The sequence below is a fragment of the Hemicordylus capensis genome, chromosome 9 (genome assembly GCF_027244095.1).
Source record: "Hemicordylus capensis ecotype Gifberg chromosome 9, rHemCap1.1.pri, whole genome shotgun sequence".
Classification (NCBI taxonomy): Eukaryota; Metazoa; Chordata; class Lepidosauria; order Squamata; family Cordylidae; genus Hemicordylus; species Hemicordylus capensis.
The window spans coordinates 23,886,660-23,905,383 of record NC_069665.1 but is presented as its reverse complement, the minus strand read 5'-3'; the positions used below and the strand labels follow the sequence as shown (position 1 = coordinate 23,905,383).

Here is an 18,724-nt window from a genome sequence, read left to right as displayed (position 1 = left end):
TCAGTATTGTCCACACTGACTGGCAGTGGAAGAATGAACACTGCCACTGACCTATGACCACATTCTCCGAATTTCAGGTTGTATCCTCCTCTAGTCAGGGACCTGTCGTCCGCTTGTATTTTGGATGGGGGCTTATTAAAAAGGAGATCAAATTGACAGTTGGTTCAAACAGATAACATCATCACATACTGCATATCTCAGTCCTCCTGTGGTTTCTTAACATTCCCTTGGCACAGCAGACTTTGATAGTATTAATAGCCAGCCTGCGTATTTTAAGTTATGCTCCCCTATTATTGCTTTGCTGACACCAAGAGACAAATGTTCTACTTACGGAAACCTGGCTCTCCCAACCAAAAGACCTTGGCCACCTAAATAAATAAATAAATCAGCCTCCGAAATATGTTTCCATCAAACCCCCCCACCCCACCCCCGCTTTTCTTTTTTTAAAAAAAATCAATTTCTGTCGAGTTTTTACACTGCATATAAAAGACTGTGGCATCAATTAGCCTTAATTCTTCCCTCTTCTTTTTTTTTATTCCTTTTTTCTTTTTTCTTTTTTTGGAAAACCTCTTTGTAGGAAAATCTCATATTTCAGCAATTTGCATTATCCACACAATCTGCTTTGAAGTTTTAAGTTATGGTAAGAAAAGGATCCACTTATCAGCACATAAAAAATGTTCAAAGCTTATAAACTCCCTGAAACAGATGTACATTATCATTGGATTTGCCTTTCTCTCTCTGCTGTTGCATGGCTAATAGAGTTTCATGTGCCCCCTTCACATCCTCCCTTTTAGCATCTTTTCACTACAGACGCATGCCCCCCACTGAGCCAATCCACACTTCAAAGATTTCTGTCTATCTATTAGAAACAAAGCACAAAGTGAGAACATATGGCCCCTTTTAAATTTCCCACATTTAAGTCAATATCGTTTCTTTTCTCCTTTGGCAAGGAAACATAATAAGGTTTATCTCTCTCTCTCCCCCCCCCTTCCTCCCCGCTCGTCTTTCTGAAATCTGCTAGCGCTCTTAAATTGCTTCTGCCAATGCAGCAGTTGTACTTCTACACATCAGGAGCTGGCAGCGCATGGGGTGTGTGCCCACGCACATGCATGCGCACACAGAAGTGGGAACTCTGTATTATTGATTCATTCATTCATTCATTGTTTTATTGGTAAAAAGCATATTCTGTCTCTCCAAGTCATTTGACGCAGCTGAAGGCATCAGTTCGTGAGTCAGCATGGCACAGTGGTTTGAGAGCCGCATTAGGACTGGGAAGAGCTGGGTTCCAACTCTTGCTCAGCCATGAAGTTAATCAAGTGACCTTGGGGAGGAGAGCTGGTCCTGTGGTAGCAATCATGAATGGTCTCTTTAACTCAGCAAGGTCTGCCTTGGTTTGCGTTTATGCTGGTCAAAGACCATGATAACGACGGATGGATCGGCTGGTTTGTGTTTGGATGGGGGACCACATGTGTGTGTTGAGAGATATCTCCCTTAGGGAATGGGGCCATAGCTCAGTGGAACTTGTATGCAGAAGGTCCCAATTTCACTCCCTGGCATCTCCAAGTAGGGCTGGGACAGACTCCTGTAACCTTGGGCAGCAGCTGTCAGTCGCTATGGACAATACTGAGCTGGATGGACCAATGTCCAACACCAGGGGTGTGTGTCTCCTTTCAAAAGAGACGGAGCCCTCCTGGGCCCCTGCAGCACCATCTTGGAAGGCATGCAGAGAGTGCTAGGCAGTGTAGCCCTTCCCTGTGCTTTCCTCCTAAAGCTCTTAAGCGGGGGCTCCATCTCTCTTAAAAGACCCTCCCAGCACTGAGAAAAGTGCAGTGACTGTGCAGAGGTCAGCACAGTGGGAAATGGCTCTCAGACGGAAGGGGTGTGTGTGTCCTAAATGGTTTTTAGGATACATTTAGGGTTCTTAAACATTTAGGGTTTCCTAAATGTTTCCTTTTACCAACTCAAAAACGGACATTGGGTGCTGTAGTGTTTTATGTTTTGCTTTGCCGTCACTTTTGCTGGTTTTATAGCTGCAGCCAAGGCATTAACCAGGGAAGGGTACGGACAATTGATTTGGCAAACCCATTTAAAAGGAACGTTCTAAAGAATGAAATTCACCATTTAGTCATTTTCAGGACAGAGGCTACCCAGCCAACCTTCAATCTTTGTTGGCCAGGTTGCTTGGAGAATGTCCTTGCCAATGGCCGTTGCCAAGTCTTTTGTAGTGTGGTGCCTCACAATCCTACATCCTCGCTTCTGCATATTGTATTTGAAGAAACTAATTAGCATTCACTCTAATTTGGAAACTATTGCTTCAGGGGCTAAGACAAAGGAACAAGGAAAAACACCGCCAAATCCTTGCCATGCCTGTGAGGCAGCTCCACAGAAACTGAATTAGTAATGGCGAAGATGTTTCACGAAGACAAAACACTTGCTTTCTAGGGAACAGAGATCTAATATTTGGGGCCTACAGGGCCAGTAGCTAGGATTTGGGAGCTGGGGACGACCCTCGTGATAGTTAGACTGCTGAAAAACTTGGCCACAGATTCTCATAAAGCTTCAGGCCCTGTTGTGAGATGGTTGATCAAAGAACTGTCCTCACAGAAGCTGAAAATCTGTTTGTAATAATTCATATCAAGAATCCACCTACGTGAAGACAGGCCAATTCTGTCAGAAATTAGGTCTTTGTCAGAAATTAGGTCTCAAACTCCTCTAACTTGAATCAAGTTGGGCCATTGTGTGAAACAGGATGCTGGATTAGATGAGCCTTGGGCCTGATCCAGCAGGGCTGTTCTTATGTTCTTAAGTTTTGTCTTGTTTGCTTCAGCATGGAGACTTCCCAACAAACTTGTGATAGGTCAGAATCCAAGAGAATTTGCCACCCAGTTGAGTTCCTCAACGTGACCCAAACTATTCTCCTACGTTTCGAGACAAAAATCAGACATGAATTAAAACGAACACGAGAGTCAGAAGTGAAACTTCACAAAAGAAAAAGAAAAAATATGTCTGAACTAGTAATTTTTTTTAATTAACAGGGGTTTCTCTTGGCACAGTTTTGCTATTAAATAAATAAAGCATTTAGTCAAAACCATCTATATTTACTATACAAAATACTGAAAAGCAAACTTTTTAAAAAATGGTATGGAGACTTTATGGTTTTGTGAACAAAAAAATAACCCAGAACATAAACTGTGCTACATGACATGATCCATTATTCACACTTAATGCACATAATACAAATGCAAGACAGTATTTAAATACTGTTATGTTTCTACATAACTGGTGTAAAATCCATTCTTTTAAGCACAGGGATGCCATGTGACTAAAATTCATTTGCATTTCACAAACTCTAAGTGAGAGGTAAAGTGGACAAAATAAAATGCTCAACCAAACTCCACCCCAACCCCGTCCCCAACTCCCACCAATTTTTACTTCAATATTCACTTTATATGCTTTGAAAGCATAGCTCTATAGAGGTCACATGACAAAACTTCCACGGGTTGCAATAAAGATGAACTTCCCATCCCTCCCCTATAGCTAGGAGCATTTCTGCAGTTCTCTTTTCTGACCGAGTACCCTTAAGGTTTCAGTGCGACTGGAAAACTTTTGTGAACAATGTCAGTACTAGGATGGCCCAGAAAAGGAAGCTTGTGCATTCAGTTCTGTGACCCGGGAAATCAATTGATCCAAAGGAAGACAGGCCTAGTTCTCACTTGGGTGGTAAACCTGTGCTTGGAGTGTACCACTTCACTCTGCAGATAAGAGCACACTTGATGGAGGGCCTCTTTCATACAAAAAACTACCTCCACATTAAAAACAAACCCAAAAAACCTCGTATGTCAAAGAGAAGGGTTGTACCTGGCATGCTTGCCTTTTAAGTTGAGGGAATTTCTTGAATGGCACTCAGTCTTGTCAGCTGCCTTCTGAAGTTGGACAGTCCAAGCACAGGCTTACCACCTCACTGAAAACTAGGCTATTGTGTGTGTTGGCTACATTTGGTCAGGAACAAGCTCAACCATTCACTTATCACATCCCTGCCATTTTGCACCTTCATTAAACCAGCCTTAAAAGAGGCATTTTACAAGACAATTTTTATTTTCTACGCACGGAACTATCTTTTATCCTTACCACACACATCCATCCCTCAAACTACCCTCTTAAGCTGCATATGTAAACAAAACATCTTCAAGAGGGTTAGAGTAACACCACCCAAAGACACACCACACACATTTAGACAAACCCAAGAATCTAGTAGCCAACACTTCCAAGATTCTATGGAATAAAATGGATTGCTCTAGTGGTGGCAAAGAAGGTATTGGGGCCAATGTTGGGCAGACCCCGCAACCCACTGATAATCTGCACCATTACTAAGCATTTGAACATTTCACCACCCCTACCTCCTCTCAGGTCATAAAGAAATCGGGTTTTCTTTGCTTTGCTCTAGTTGCCAAATGGTTCACGGAAAATGCTTAGTAAAAAATAACATCACTTTCTCAGGTACCCAATGACATGGCATCACTTTTCCAATGGAATGTGTTACACTCATGGGATAGCATGCAGTATAACAAAATCACTTGAATACATCAGACTTCGTTTAACACTATCATATAAATAAGCTTATCCCTTCTACAAGACATGTAAAATGCCTTTTTTTTTTTGCAGTCCATAATTATATATACATCGGAGGAAAATTAAGGGGCTGATATCACAAGCAGCAAAACAGATGTAGACGAGAACTCAGTGGTAAGTAAAGACATTTCTAACCTTCCTCTTCCTGCTCTGCAATTTTCTATACAGAAAATTCAGCCTATAAATAGTTCTGAGCTTCAGAAATTGGAAGAATAAACCAAAGGGGCTAGTTGTCACACATATCAAACACAGTTTAAAATATCTCACCAGATGTAACAAGGACAGAATGTTGACGGGAGAAAAATACACTCAAATACACTCAAATAAATCTGGTTTTGTTTTGTGTTTAAAGGAACAGAAAAAGTAAACCACTGCTATTTTTGTTTTTTGAGACGTGAACTGGAGAACTAATTAATAGCGAGTGTCAATCCCAGTCTCAATCCACAAGGAGACCAGACTTTAATGGTATTGGCTTCATACGTTTTAACGCCGCTCTGTGGGCATCATACTCTCTTCTAAAAGAGAACCTCCCATCTTGAACTGATCAGAGTTTAAGCTGGAAAAGAAATATCCCATAAAAGGCATAAAAATGTAGTATAAAGAACATTTCACAATATTGTAAACAACAAAAAAAATCACAAATACTTAAAAGAAGCTAAAAGCAAAATCAGATGTGTTTTTAAACACTTCCTTCTCAGCTCCCAAAGCAAGAAAAGGAACTCTGGTTTCCTTGCTTGCAGAGTGTAAAATGCCAGGACAGTAGCCAGAGCGGGGGGGGGGGGCACAAGATCTCCCCCCACCCACCCCATGCCACAATCTTCCTCCTGATAGCCTCTGCAGAAATCACACATCCTAAAATATGTTGCCTCTTCCCACATCTTCCAGCCTCTTTTAATAGATTTCCTCACTCCATTATAGCACCGTTTCTAAAACAATGTGTGTGTTAGTTGCCACTCTTGGCAAGTGGGAAATAATTTTTAATGGGGCAAAGAAGTTCTGACAAGTTCTTTGCCGACTGGGCCACTCCTGCCAGAGTCCGAAACTGAAGCTCCTGAACTGCTTCCTGCCCAATGCAAAACACCAATAAAGGGTTTGGTAAAGCCAGCCCCTCACCATGCAGCCCCCTTCCCAAGATCTAGGGCCTTTGTGCATGCATGGGACTACGGCAAAGGGCTCTGCCAACGTCTCTGCTGCTGCTCGCACTGGGGAGGAGCAGGGAAAGAGCCCTTTGGTTTCTGTCTCCATTTGTGCAGCAGACAGCAGCTACTGTGCAGAAAGGCCAGAGCACCAAGGGCTATCCTGGGGACGAGAATAATCTGGCTCTCACAATTCTAAACAGGGTGGCAGGAGTGCCCAGCCAAGGTAAGAGAAATGTGCAGGCTTCTGATTGGCAGTCACGTGTATACAAGATCAAGGTAGGAGGAGGGGGAAGTGATTGTGTGGGAGGCAGGCCCCTTCAACCTGCATTCCATCCCCAGCATTTTATTGATGGTGGACAAGAAGCGGTCTAACCCAGCTCCCAAACGATAACCCTCTCTTACTCCCATCTTGATCTTGGCAAACCCACTACCACCAATCGGGAACATGCCTAGTTCTCCTACCCTGGCTGGGGGCCAGTGATCCCTCTAACGGGGATGCCCAGATGTTGTGGACTACAACTGCCAGAATCCCCAGCTGCAATGGCTTTTGCTTGTGGATTCTGAGAGTTGTAGTCAACAACATCTGGGAATCTCCGTTAGAGGGCTCCTCCAACTGCCGAGGTCTCCTCCACCTCTGTTTAGGATCGTGAGAACCAGCCTAATGTTCTCTCAGCTACTACAATCCCCATAATCCCCAGCCACAATGGCAAATATTCGGGCATGGTGGGAGTTGTAGTCCAACATCTGCAGGAGGGCCAAAGTTGTGCAGCCTGGTATAGACAATACTGAGCTAGATGGACCAATGGTTGGACTCAGCCATATCTGATCTGGATTCCTCAAGATGCTGATAAAATTTAGATGGCCATCTTTTGGGTCACATTTTTTCCAGAGTTGCCTTTGACAGCTATGAAGTAGCTTTAGATCTTGAGTTGGACGGCTTTATGGAGTGGGAAACTCTTTGATATCAATGGTGGGTGGTGAGGGAACAGCAGAAGACACCAGTAAAGCTGGAAATCTTTTCACAAAGCAGGTAGGTAGAGGCAGTAGATGCTGGGGAACCAAAAACCAGAGGCACCCAGGAGGAAAGGGAAGAAAGGGGCACACAGAGAGGTTTCTGGTAGCACACCTAAAGAGTCATTGCTTTAAGATTAAAATGTTAATATTTAAAGAAAAAACCCACAGATTTCTATAAAACACAAGAAAATGTACCTGAGTGTGTATATTCATATATTTATATAGATTTTTAATATATATATATATATCTTTATATATCTTTATATTTTATATATATATATATTTGCCAACATTTAAAACAAAAACAAAAAAGAGAAAGCATATTCTTCCCACAACACTCTCTCTCTCTCTCTCTCTCTCTCTCTCTCTCTCTCTCTCTCAAAGTGAACAAGGGGGGAAAAATACCCCACAACCAGTGGGAGTAAATAAGATTTTTTAAAAAAAGTTACAATAAAAAGCAAAATTTGAACAGTGAAGGTTAACTATGGCCCAGCAAACAATGATGGACCCCAGAGCAGAGTCTAAGAGCACACGATACAGCCAACTTGTTGAAGCTAAGCAGCAATTGGTGTGGTCAGGGCCTGGATGGGAGACCCATGTATACCACCTCTGGAGATGGGGTCGTAGCTCGGGGTGGGACATCTGCTTTGCATGCAGAAGGTCCCAGGTCTAAATGCCAACATCTCTAGGTAGAGCTGGGAGAGACTCCTGCCTGAAAGCTTAAGATTGCTGAAGCCAATCCTGATGGTTGTCCTCTTTCCCCAACTTGCAGGATTCCCAGATGCATCTGGTTGGCCACTGCATGAAGCAGGATGCTGGACTAGCTGGGCTTTGGGCCTGATCCAGCAGGGTGTTCTCTTAAGTCAGTGTAGACAATTCTGAGCTCGATGAACCAATTGCCGAATTCTGTATAAGGCAGCTTCCTGTGTTGTAAGAGGAAGAGGTGAGCTGGTCTTGTGGTAGCAACCATGACTTGTCCCCTTAGCTAAGCAGGGTCCACCCTGGTTGCATTTGAAACTAGATATTCCCCTTAGGGGATGGAGCCGCTCTGGGAAGAACATCTAGACTCCAAGTTCCCGCCCTGGCTTCTCCAAGATAGGGCTGAGAGAGATTCCTGCCTGCAACCTTGGAGAAGCCACTGCCAGTCTGGGTAGACAATACTGAGCTAGATAGACCAATGGTCAATATGGCAGCTTCCTAGGTTCCTATAAAAATGTATACATCTGTGTGTTTCTGGGCAAGGTGGTATGGCAAGGTGGCACCCTCAGCAACCTCCAAGAAGGGCGCCAGCCATCCCTCATGTGAGAGGTGGACAGTAGGACCCCGGGGAGGCTAGCTGCAGGTTAGCTGAAGTAAACAAGCAGCTAGCTGATGATGTCACCACAGGGCAATACTGGGGGGAAGAAGCAGCCAATCAATGAAGGTTATAGAAGCCAGTTTTGGAACCCTGGGGAACAGCTCTGAGAAAAGGGCAGAGAGGGAACTGAGCGATCGTTGGGAGTGGGGAACAGAAGTATGTGGGTATAGCATACCCACCCCTTCTCTGGGCCTGACCTCACTCTTCTGATGGTAGAGCCCACCAGGTCATCGGCAGCGCTCCTATCCTGGTGGTGCCGGTGCCCGTTCCATACAATGGTTTCCCAACAAGTTAACAGCCAACAAGAACAAGAAAGTCAACATTTCCCCAATATAGAGAGCAGACTGTAAATGTATCTGTCCAAAAAAGTGGAGAGGGAGAAATCAGCTGAAAAATGTAGCTCTGTTGACAAATATAGTTAATATTTCCTCATTATTAATATTAAGATATAGCTTGTAAGGAAGTGAAAAGTACAACATAAAACAGGCTACATGAATGCAGTCGAGTTAAAAAAACAACAACACACACACACGCCCCCCTGTAGCACAATACAATCAATAAGAAGTTCTGAATTATACTAGAGGTAGCAGCTGTTTGTACTCCCGGAGTCCAGAACCTTCCACTGTTGCTCCCCTGATGATAGGCTTATGTGCAATGAGCCATTGCATGGGACCAGCTGAATGTCTTAACCGTATTGTCTACAGCATATCTTCCAGTACCATGGAGGAAGGATACCGGTTAGAAGTGCATTGATGACCTGCATTCAAACACAGCTCATAATAATCGCTATGGCCGTTTGCTTTTGTGGGTGCGCGTGCGCATTCTTTGCACAAGCCAAATTAAAAATCCAAAAATCCACATCATTAAAAGCAAGCTATACAGTTTCGGGTAATATAAATAGTGTCAGGTGTCTTGCTTTGTGTAGTGTTTTCATAGAACTCATAAAAAGAGGTGCGAGCGGAATATTAATGGAGTAGCGAGAGCGTCTAATCAGAACAATGCCTTTTGTCCGGAATTGCGGCAAAGGGCTTCCTTCATTTGGGATCATCCCGAACGAACAAGAAGGTCCATTTCATGTCTGGTAGAAGTGGTGATAGTGGTGGTGATGTTCATGATGGTGGTGGTGCTCATGTCTCTGTATCATTTGCCCAACTTGGCCTTCATACAAAATGACGGCAGGCAGGTCTCTCACGTGTTCTTTCTCCAAAACTGTCCCCGGAGCCTGGAAGGTTTTGCACACTTGGTGAGTCTCTTTCCCCCGCTGCTTGTGTTTCTTATAAGTCTGCTGGGACTGCATGGGGAGATATGGAAGATTTTGACCTACCCGGGCGGTAGGGGAAGCCGCTGGTATAGATGCCCCCTGAACAGGCTTACTCCTTACAGCCCTTCCTGGGTTCACGGAAGCTGGGTTTTTGCTTTGCGCCTTGGGAGACTTGACAAAATGCCTGTTCCCCTCTTGACTCCGCAGCCTCTGCTGTATTTCGGCAAGTTTTGCATAGGACGCTTCCATCAAGTTGACATGGCCCAGATCCACAGCTGGCGATTTCCTCTGATGATGATGGAAGATCTCCGGCTCATGGGAACGCGATCTCGTCTGATTGGCAACTCGGATGGGTGGGTCATGTTTTTGAGCAGCTGGTGGAGATCCTAGGAAACAACAAGTGGAACTGGTCTTCTAAAGATTCAAAGGTGGTTCACACGATGCTTACTAGAGCAGGAGACACCACCGACCTGTATCTGGGAGCTGAGCACACTCCAGATTTGTAATCATCTGTGAGTGTAACACAAGGTCAGAGGTGGGGAGCTTGTTCCGAACTTGGGGATGGAATCTGGTTTGGGTGTTCCGAAACTGGGGATGGAATCTGGGTAGGGCATGCTCCTCCTACCCAGTTGGGATTTAGCAAATGATTAAGCCCCCTACCTCTAACATGGTTTTACTCTCACAATTACAAATCAGGAGCACGTGCAGCTCCTGAACTATTGCACGAATCACCCTCCTACATTTTGATTATTAATATTCTAAAATCAGAAGCAGGTTGGAGATCAAAAATCAAACATGCAAATCCTTCAATGTACCAAACTGAGGTGATCTAGAAATGAAAGAAAAATAAATTTCAAACAGTTATCAGCTGCATTCAAGATCACTTTCAATCTGGGCACAGAGAAGAGTTGTTAATAAGGCTGCAACACTGAATTAATTAATAGTTTAATCAATCAAAAGCATTTTGATTGACTAAAAAGATGCCCCCAATTAATCAGGGGGCAGATTTTTTAAATAAGAAAACCCCTGTTATATATTATAAACGTACTTTAAAAATGTGCATAGAAGAGGCATTCCCTACAGTGTGAGAGAAAGGATCGTGCCTCTTTTTAGACAATCAATCCCTTCTACAACATACATATACATAATAATTTTAATAATTTGTTTTAATAACTGTTTTACGCTGTTTTTATTGTGTTGTGTATTTTAATGTGTGTGTTGACTTTTAAATATTTTAAATTTTGTACACCACCTAGAGAGGAACATATCAGGCGGTAATAAAATAAAATAAAATAAAATAAAATAAAATAGTAAATATTCATCAAATAAAAGTATGTTTTAGAGCCATAGCTGTTTCTCAAATGCAAATCTATGGAGATTGATGAATGTAGGGGTTCCCAAACAGTGGTACTCCAGATGTTACAAAACTACAACTCCCATCATTCCCAGCTACAATTTATTGTGACTGAGGATGAAGGGAGTTGTAGTTCATCAACATCTGGATGATGAACTTTTAAAAGTTCATCATCACTGGTACTTAAAAAAAAACCAAAACTTTTGAACAAATAGAAATAGTCAATCTGTTACACATAAAGTCTGTTACACATAAAATACAGTCAGTTACACATAAAATACATGGATAATATTTACCGGGCCCAAATTTTGATGTATAATTTTCTATTCCTGCAAGATCCAAATAGTGGTTTCTCCTTTCAATATTTTCATCAACGCAATGACGATAGCATCCATTCTGTTCAGGCTTGGTGTCACCATAGTGGTACCTGTAAGCAGAAGGCCAATTTCTATACATATCAATATATTACAAAGCATTTGAATTCTATCCAAACCAGTGAGTTATACTGAACTGATGAGCCTCCACTTTGAAGCTCTGAATGTCCATTGCATGTAAAGACACACACCAGAAGGAAGACTCCCACAGGATCCGTCATTGCCTTTGCCATATTGGAGCTTATGCTTTCCATACAGAAGGTCTGAAATTTAATCCCTGGTATCTCCAGTTAAACACACTTCACAGAGCATGTCTAGTGGGACCTCTGTTATAGACCCCGGAGGTCTTTCCCCAGCTGGGGCAGACAGTGCTGTGCTTGATGGACCAATGCTTTGAAACAGTTGTTCTAATTTCTCCTTCAAACCATGTTCACTGAACAAGTGCCCTGAGCCCTCTGGTGAGCAGGACACCCAGCACCACACAAATCTCCTCAGATATCTCATATATCTCACTGCCATTTTGAGAAGGTGACTGCTCCCCACATTAAGGTTCCAATCTGGACCACACAGCTGCTGTTGCAACTGAAACAACAACCCCAAAATCAATCCTCTACTTTGGGTCCAAGTCCAGAAATGTACCACATTTGCAAAGAGGACTTCTAGCTCCATACTGAATGGCAGAAAATCATGTTTGTACCAATGTACATATAAGGTGAAATTAAAGAAACTGTCTTTTGTGTTTCCTGCACTGAGTTGCAACATACAGAACAGTCTGCAAATCATGCTTCATCTGCCTGGATTAAGAGTAGTCTGGTGTCATCAGTACACTTGGTGAATGAACAGGATGGCTCCATGCAGTTTTTCTTGCAGTCCAAATGTATCTGGCAAATGGGATGGACTGCAGGTTAAAAGAACACACTCCTGTTTGGGGTGGGAGGGATTTTTATTATTTTTTTAATAAAGCCAGATAAACCTCTGGCTCCAGAAGTCCCGTTCTCTTTCCTGTTCAGCACTACAAATTTATTTATAGCCAAACTATTTCCTGAGAATGAATATCTGAAATACCAGTCATTTGTGAGCCAAAGAAGAACGAGGAGAAAGAGAAAGAATCCAAGTGGGAAGTTGCAACGGCACTGTGGCCAAGAATTCAGCACAACAAAATGCACAACAAAAAGATGGCTACACATGTAAACAATCTCATTAAAAGAACAAAACAGACAAATGTCTGCAAACCTGACATTTCCATGGAGGTTTCTGTGGCTAACATGGAATCGATTGTTGGCTAACATGGCAATAGATTGTTCCTTCCCTTTCACTGTTCCTTTCCTGCAGTGGTTCCCAACCTGGGGGCCTCCAGATGTTGCTGAACTACAACTTCCATCATCCCCAGCCATGATAAATTGAATCACTAGTGATCAGAGACTTGATCACTATCCACTACACAGCAATGGTGCTTTGCAGCATCAGTACTCAAGGTTCAAAGATCAACAGTAGAAAGGAAGAGAAGTTCTCAGTGGTAGCCCACAACAGTTGCGGACAGCCCAACATCCCTCCAGTGGTGTTGCTAGTGTCTGTCTTGCATTTGTTTGTTTGTTCTTTCCATCCATAATATTTCTCTTCCGCCCCTCCAGTACTATACTACTCAGTGTGGCTCACAGACAGCAAAACAATAAAACAGATTCAATAACGCCAAAGGAGTAAAATTCAGCTAAAAACTAGACCCAGCTAAAATCAGATTTACAGATTAAAAACTGATGGAAACGAGGAATAAAAAGTCTCTTTGAAAAAATGGGTTTTCTACTGTTCCTTAAAAATGCAGCGGGCGGGAGTGTGGAGAAGCTCATCTGGGAGGGCATTCCAAAGCGGAGAGGCCACAACCGAAAAGGCTCTCTCTAGACCACCGCCAACTGGATCTCACTCAATGGCAGGCCTGCAAGCAGAGCCTGAGATGTGGAACAGAGCGCTCTGGCAGACATTTTTAGATTGCAAGCCCTTTGGGGGCAGGGAACCATTTTCACAGAATGTAGCTATATAAAGCACTTTGAGAACTTTCAACTTGGTCGTTGCATTTTTAAAAAATGTGCTGTGACCTGCATGACATCAAGCACAGAGAGATGATAAAGGAAGACGAAAAGGCCCAAAATTGGGGCAGATCTTTACTAAACACTTCACCCTGCGAATGCCTGCCAGCAAGATTATAACACGGTGTGTTTCAGAGAAACAAGGCCTCTTTCCCAGACTGGCATCCAAAATAACATTGCACATTCCTTCAGGGAGATAGCGTTTCAAACAGACCTGATTTATCTCATCTTTTCCAAGGCTGCAATCATACCTGCAGCCCTGCATAAAAGAGACACTGTCTGCAGGCTCTGCTGGTAACTGACGCACCCTGAATTGCAGAAATCGGCAGAAAAACAATATACACTTTAAAAAACAAAAAACCCTCTTCTCTGAAGGGCATTTCTGAGAATAGCATTTTAATTTTTTTTAAAGCTCATGAGCAAAATGAAGATTCAGCAGTGGCAGACAATGGAGTCTTTGAAACAATCAATGGAGAAAATTTGGGCATGTGATGGGCGGCCACACAAAGTCTCCTCTTAATCCAGCAATAACAAGTACCATCGTACTGAAGCAGCATGGCCGTCCGTTCTTCATGGCTCTCCGTACACTGTTATACGACTGCTTGGAAGTCTGGAATTCAGTAGTGAACCGTGCTAATGAGCTGGAGGGGCGGAAAATGAGCTGCAACTGCTTGGGTAACCTTGCGGTTCCACCCCAGCTGTAACGTGTGGATTGGTCATTGGTCCAGTAGGGAAGAGAAACCCCCAACCGGGCAAATCACCAGGGTTGAGGATTTCCCTCCCCTACCAGATAAATGGCCAGCCGGCAAGGCCAGGAGGGAATGAGAGAGTTGCTGCCAGGACAGAAGCAGCTGCAACTCATTTTCTACCCCACCCAGGATGCTAACTCAAGTCCGGACCCACATGGGCAGGACTAAAGACCCCCACATAGGGACCCCTGCTAACTGAGCAAAGAGGCACTTTTCTAAAGTGGCGGTTCTCTTTATTGAGCAGGGGGAGAGCAACTGGCCCTATCTGTTCCCAGCACAGCATCCCTCCAGTGGCTGTGGCTGGTGTCTATCTCATGTTTCTTATTTTTTAGACTGTGAGCCCTTTGGGGATAGGGAGCCATTTTATTTATTTATTTATATGTAGGTAAACCTCTTTGGGGACATTTGTGGGAAAAGAGGTATATAAATATTTGTCGTATTCCTAATTACCCTGGGGGCTTCTCACTCAGTTGTTACCAAGCTGGGTAGAAGGTGGTCATCAGATGAGACAGCCCTGTTACCATTGTAACGCGGGACAAAGCCACAGGGAAATGGCCGCCATAGCAGCATTCTAAGGTGCCCCTAGTTACCACAAGGTGGTTCTGACTTGTCAATCTGAGCCTCCCGGCTTTAAGAGCCACCTGGCCTAGCCCAACCACAAATTTAGGAGACGGACAAAAAGCTTTTCTAGCTTACCTGAGGGAACCCCGCTGCTTCTTTTCACAACTCCTCAGTTCTTCGTTGACCTTGCTCTCTGTTCGGTGCCTTGAGCTTTGAAGATCTGTCCCCAAGCACACAAAAACAACAGGTCAACCTTCCTGCTCATTCTTGGTTTCCTTGTATCTATGAACAAGGCTCATCTCTGTCATCGAACCTCAGAGATATGAACTGAACAGGCATATAGGAACATAGGAAGCTGCCGTATACTGAGTCAGACCACTGGTCCATCTAGCTCAGTATTGTCTTCACAGACTGGCAGCGGCTTCTCCGAGGTTGCAGGCAGGAATCTCTCTCCACCCTATCTTGGAGAAGCCAGGGAAGGAACTTGGGAGCCTAGATGCTCTTCCCAGAGCGACTCCATCCCCTGAGGGGAATATCTTACAGTGCTAGTCACATTTCTAGTCTCCCTTTCATATGAAACCAGGGCAGACCATGCATAGCTAAAGGGACAAGTCATGCTTGCTACCACCAGACCAGCTCTCCTCATTGCCACACTTGGAAGGAGGAGGAGATCCAATTTGCCTTGAAGCAGGATGCAAGGCAGCATTCTCCATCTTTGGAGGAGGAGGAAGTAGGGCATTCAAAGACTGTGGGCAGGGGAAAGCAGAAGAGGGAAATATAAAGGAGAGCAACACCAGCAGGCTGGTGGGAAGGCGAAAGTTTAAACGTATGACTGTTCCAGAGTGCACAGTCGACACTTCCTAAGATACTCATAAATTGGGCATAACACTATAGTTAGGGGAGGAGATCTAGTCTTGTGGCTGTGGGCATGGATTGTCCCCTTTGCTAAGCAGGGCCTGCCTTGATTTGCATTTGGATGGGTGACTACATGTGAGTGTTGTCTGCTGTAAGATGTTTCCCTTACGGTGTGAGGCCGTAGTTCAGTGGTTAGAGCATCTGCTTTGCATGCAGAAGGTTCCCAGGTTCAATCCCTGGAAACAACCCCAGGGCGCTTTCCAGATGACATGCTTACAACAGTGTCACTACAGTCCCTTAAGGGTGCTTCCGTACTGCCTGTGTTTCGACATCGCAGTCCCTGTGCTGTCAGCAAGGTGCCGTTCACATTTCCAATGCCTTCGTCCCGATTTTATCCTCCTGTTTTAGTCATGCAACATTGCATGTGCGTCGCAAAGAAATAGCTGTATTTTCCTGCCGCAGGAGGCTCGTGTAAGCTATTTACATTTTCAAAATGATCTTGCCAAGCCGAAGCATTTACTGCTGAAAAATGTGTAATCTCGAAAGCACCCAGGTAGGTCTGGGAGAGACTCCTGCCTGAAACCTTGGAGAGCTGCTGCCAGTCAGTGTGGACAATACTGAGCTTGATGGACCAAGGGTCTGACTCAGTATAAGGCAGCTTCCGATGTCCCTGTTTGTTTAATAGAACACACAAACCTCACTATGGGTTCATATAAAGAAAATGTGTTTTAAATAAACTTTATAAAAAATGTGTGTGTTGGTGTAAATGTATGATATTTTATATATTATTTATTATGTATTTAACATATTTCATACTACCCAAAACTTAAGTCTCTGGGCAGTTGTTGTTTTATTGTTTTGTTGTTGTTGTCTATTATTGTTGTTGTTTTATTATTTTATTGTTGTTGACTATTAAAAATATATTTTATATGCCGTAAACTTCTACAAGAGGTTGGAATGCAGGTTACTTATAATATCACAAAGTCATGAGCAAACTTTCAAGTTCCCCAAGAAATCTGATGATAGATTTAGGTCTATGTTGATAAAGAGTTCTGGAGAACTTGAAAGCTGGCCCACAACTTTGGGACACTTTTGTTGGTCCTAAAAAAGGTATGACCATTCTCCTACTTAGGATTTTGTTCAATGGACTACAAACTGGAATTTTTATGCAAGCCCACAGTATATAACTATAAGAGAGGACAAGCAGATTAATAGAATTAGATGGGCTGAGAAATGGGAGGAAGATTTTGTCAGATGCAAACATTTATTATTATTATTATTATTATTATTATTACATTTATATCGCGCTCTTCCTCCAAGGAGCCCAAAGTGGTGTACTAAATATTTGAGTTTCTCTTTCACAACAACCCTGTAAAGTAGGCTAGGCTGAGAGAGAAGTGACTGGCCCAGAGTCACCCAGCTAGTATCATGGCTGAATGGGGATTTGAACTCAGGTCTCCCCGGTCCTAGTCCAGCACTCTAACCACTACACCACGCTGGCTCTAGTTTTAAAATAGTTTTAAATAGTTTAAAAGCAAGATATGCACTGGGATCAGTCCATTCCCAATGGCGAAACAATCTCCCATTGAACTTGGCTAGTGCTTTCAGTGGCAAGTTAAGTCTCCAATAAATGAGTTCATTAATCGGGCCTTAAACACTGGAAACTAACACATTTCATAATTAAACTCTTACCAGCATGATTCAGCAAAATACTTTTCTTCTTCTGACTCCCATCCGGAGCCACAGTGAGCTTCACCCGCAAGGTTTTACTGGAACTAGGCGAGTGGTTGACCGAAGCATCAACTACCTCATAGATAGTGTGAAGCAAACTGGTGATGTCCTAGAGACAAGGTTGAAACAAGAAGAAAAAGACAAGATGTTTAAGAACACTAGATAGAGAACATGTTCTTTTTTCTCCTTAGCAAAACTTATGTTGTATGCCCATCACTGAAAATGCATCGTTGGTTAACATTCAACAGATAATGACTCCTCTCCCCGTAACAGCTAGAATTGTTGTGAACATTCCATAACCTCATCATCATATCTAAAGTTATCATAATATCTAAAACCCAACAAAGGTCTGTATAAACTAACACATCAGAGCAGCTTCACCAATAGCTAACTGAGACATAAATAGCTAGCTGAGACAGCACTGTAAGATATTCCCCTCGGGGATGGGGCCATTCGGGGAAGAGCATCTGCATGCTTGCATGCAGAAGGTTCCAAGTTCCCTCCCTGGCAGCATCTCCAAGATAGGGCTGAGAGAGATTCCTGCCTGAAACCTTAGAGAAGTCGCTGCCAGTCTGTGTAGACAATACTGAGCTAGATAGACCAAGGGTCTGACTCAGTAGAAGGCAGCTTCCTATGTTCCTAACTGAGCAAAGAGGAACCTTTTAAAGTGATGATTCTCTTATATTTAGCAAGCAGGAGAGCAACTGTCCTGAACCAACCACAGCACAGCATCCTTTTGGTGGCTGATGCTGGTATTTACCTTAGGTTTCTTTTTAGACTGTAAGCCCTTTGGGGGCAGGGAATCATATTCTTGGTTTTATATTATGTAAATTGCACTGAGAACATTTGCTGTTAAGTGGTACACAAATATTCATAGTGGTAATAGCAACAGTAGCTTAATAACAAAGTGTATAAGAAGTCATATCATCACTTGTTGTTTTGCTTATTATAGATTTATTGTATTTACCCCAAACAACCCTGAATTTAAGACGAGCACTTAAAAAATATGAGGTTAAATAAAGGGTATACCTATATTTACCCCAAAGGAGGAGGACTGGATTTAAGATAACCCCCTGATTCCTAGGAACATAAGAAGCTGCCATATACTGAGTCAGATCACACACACACAAACACCTCTATGGGGTACCTGAGCTGAAGGTTTGCAACAGAAGAGGTTAAAAAAAAGGTTGGGAATTCCTATAATACAGATAAACATCAGCCATAGAGATAGAGTTGATTGGCTAGCTAGGCCAATAATAATGCGTCTACCATTTATTGGGTCCATTTCAGACAGTTAATGTACTTGAGTATACTGGAATTTTTGTACATAACTGCTCCGCAAATGGGGAGCCCATTTGGACTTCCAGAAGGCACTTGTGAGTGGCCGTGATCTCCTCCCGTCACCTTGCACGTCAGGCAGGTTCCTCAGAACCAACCCCCTGTAAACATGCTGTACGCGGTACTTTGAACACAATGCAGACTGGTTACAAGTAACACCACCGATCCTCTTTTTCAAGGTGAGAACACATTAACTGCTGTGCATTTTTTTCACCTCATTATATTTTATGGAGAAAACTGCTCTATGGCCCAACTGCAACCATGTTTACGAGGATTTTCCT

At 43.2% G+C, this 18,724-nt stretch overlaps 1 protein-coding gene across 4 annotated transcripts in view; it reads right to left on the bottom strand.

The window, feature by feature from the left end:
- Positions 1-3,005: 3,005 nt before the first annotated feature.
- The window catches only part of NKD1 (NKD inhibitor of WNT signaling pathway 1), a 129,561-nt gene continuing 113,842 nt past the window's right edge, over positions 3,006-18,724 (bottom strand). For all 4 annotated transcript variants that reach the window (XM_053271570.1, XM_053271571.1, XM_053271573.1 and 1 more), the window contains 4 exons: positions 17,067-17,214; positions 14,655-14,739; positions 11,051-11,181; positions 3,006-9,786 (listed from right to left, as the gene is read on the bottom strand). In XM_053271570.1, the coding sequence (XP_053127545.1) occupies positions 9,212-9,786; positions 11,051-11,181; positions 14,655-14,739; positions 17,067-17,214 (939 nt within the window). In that variant the 3' untranslated portion in view covers positions 3,006-9,211. The remainder of the gene's footprint in view (positions 9,787-11,050; positions 11,182-14,654; positions 14,740-17,066; positions 17,215-18,724) is intronic.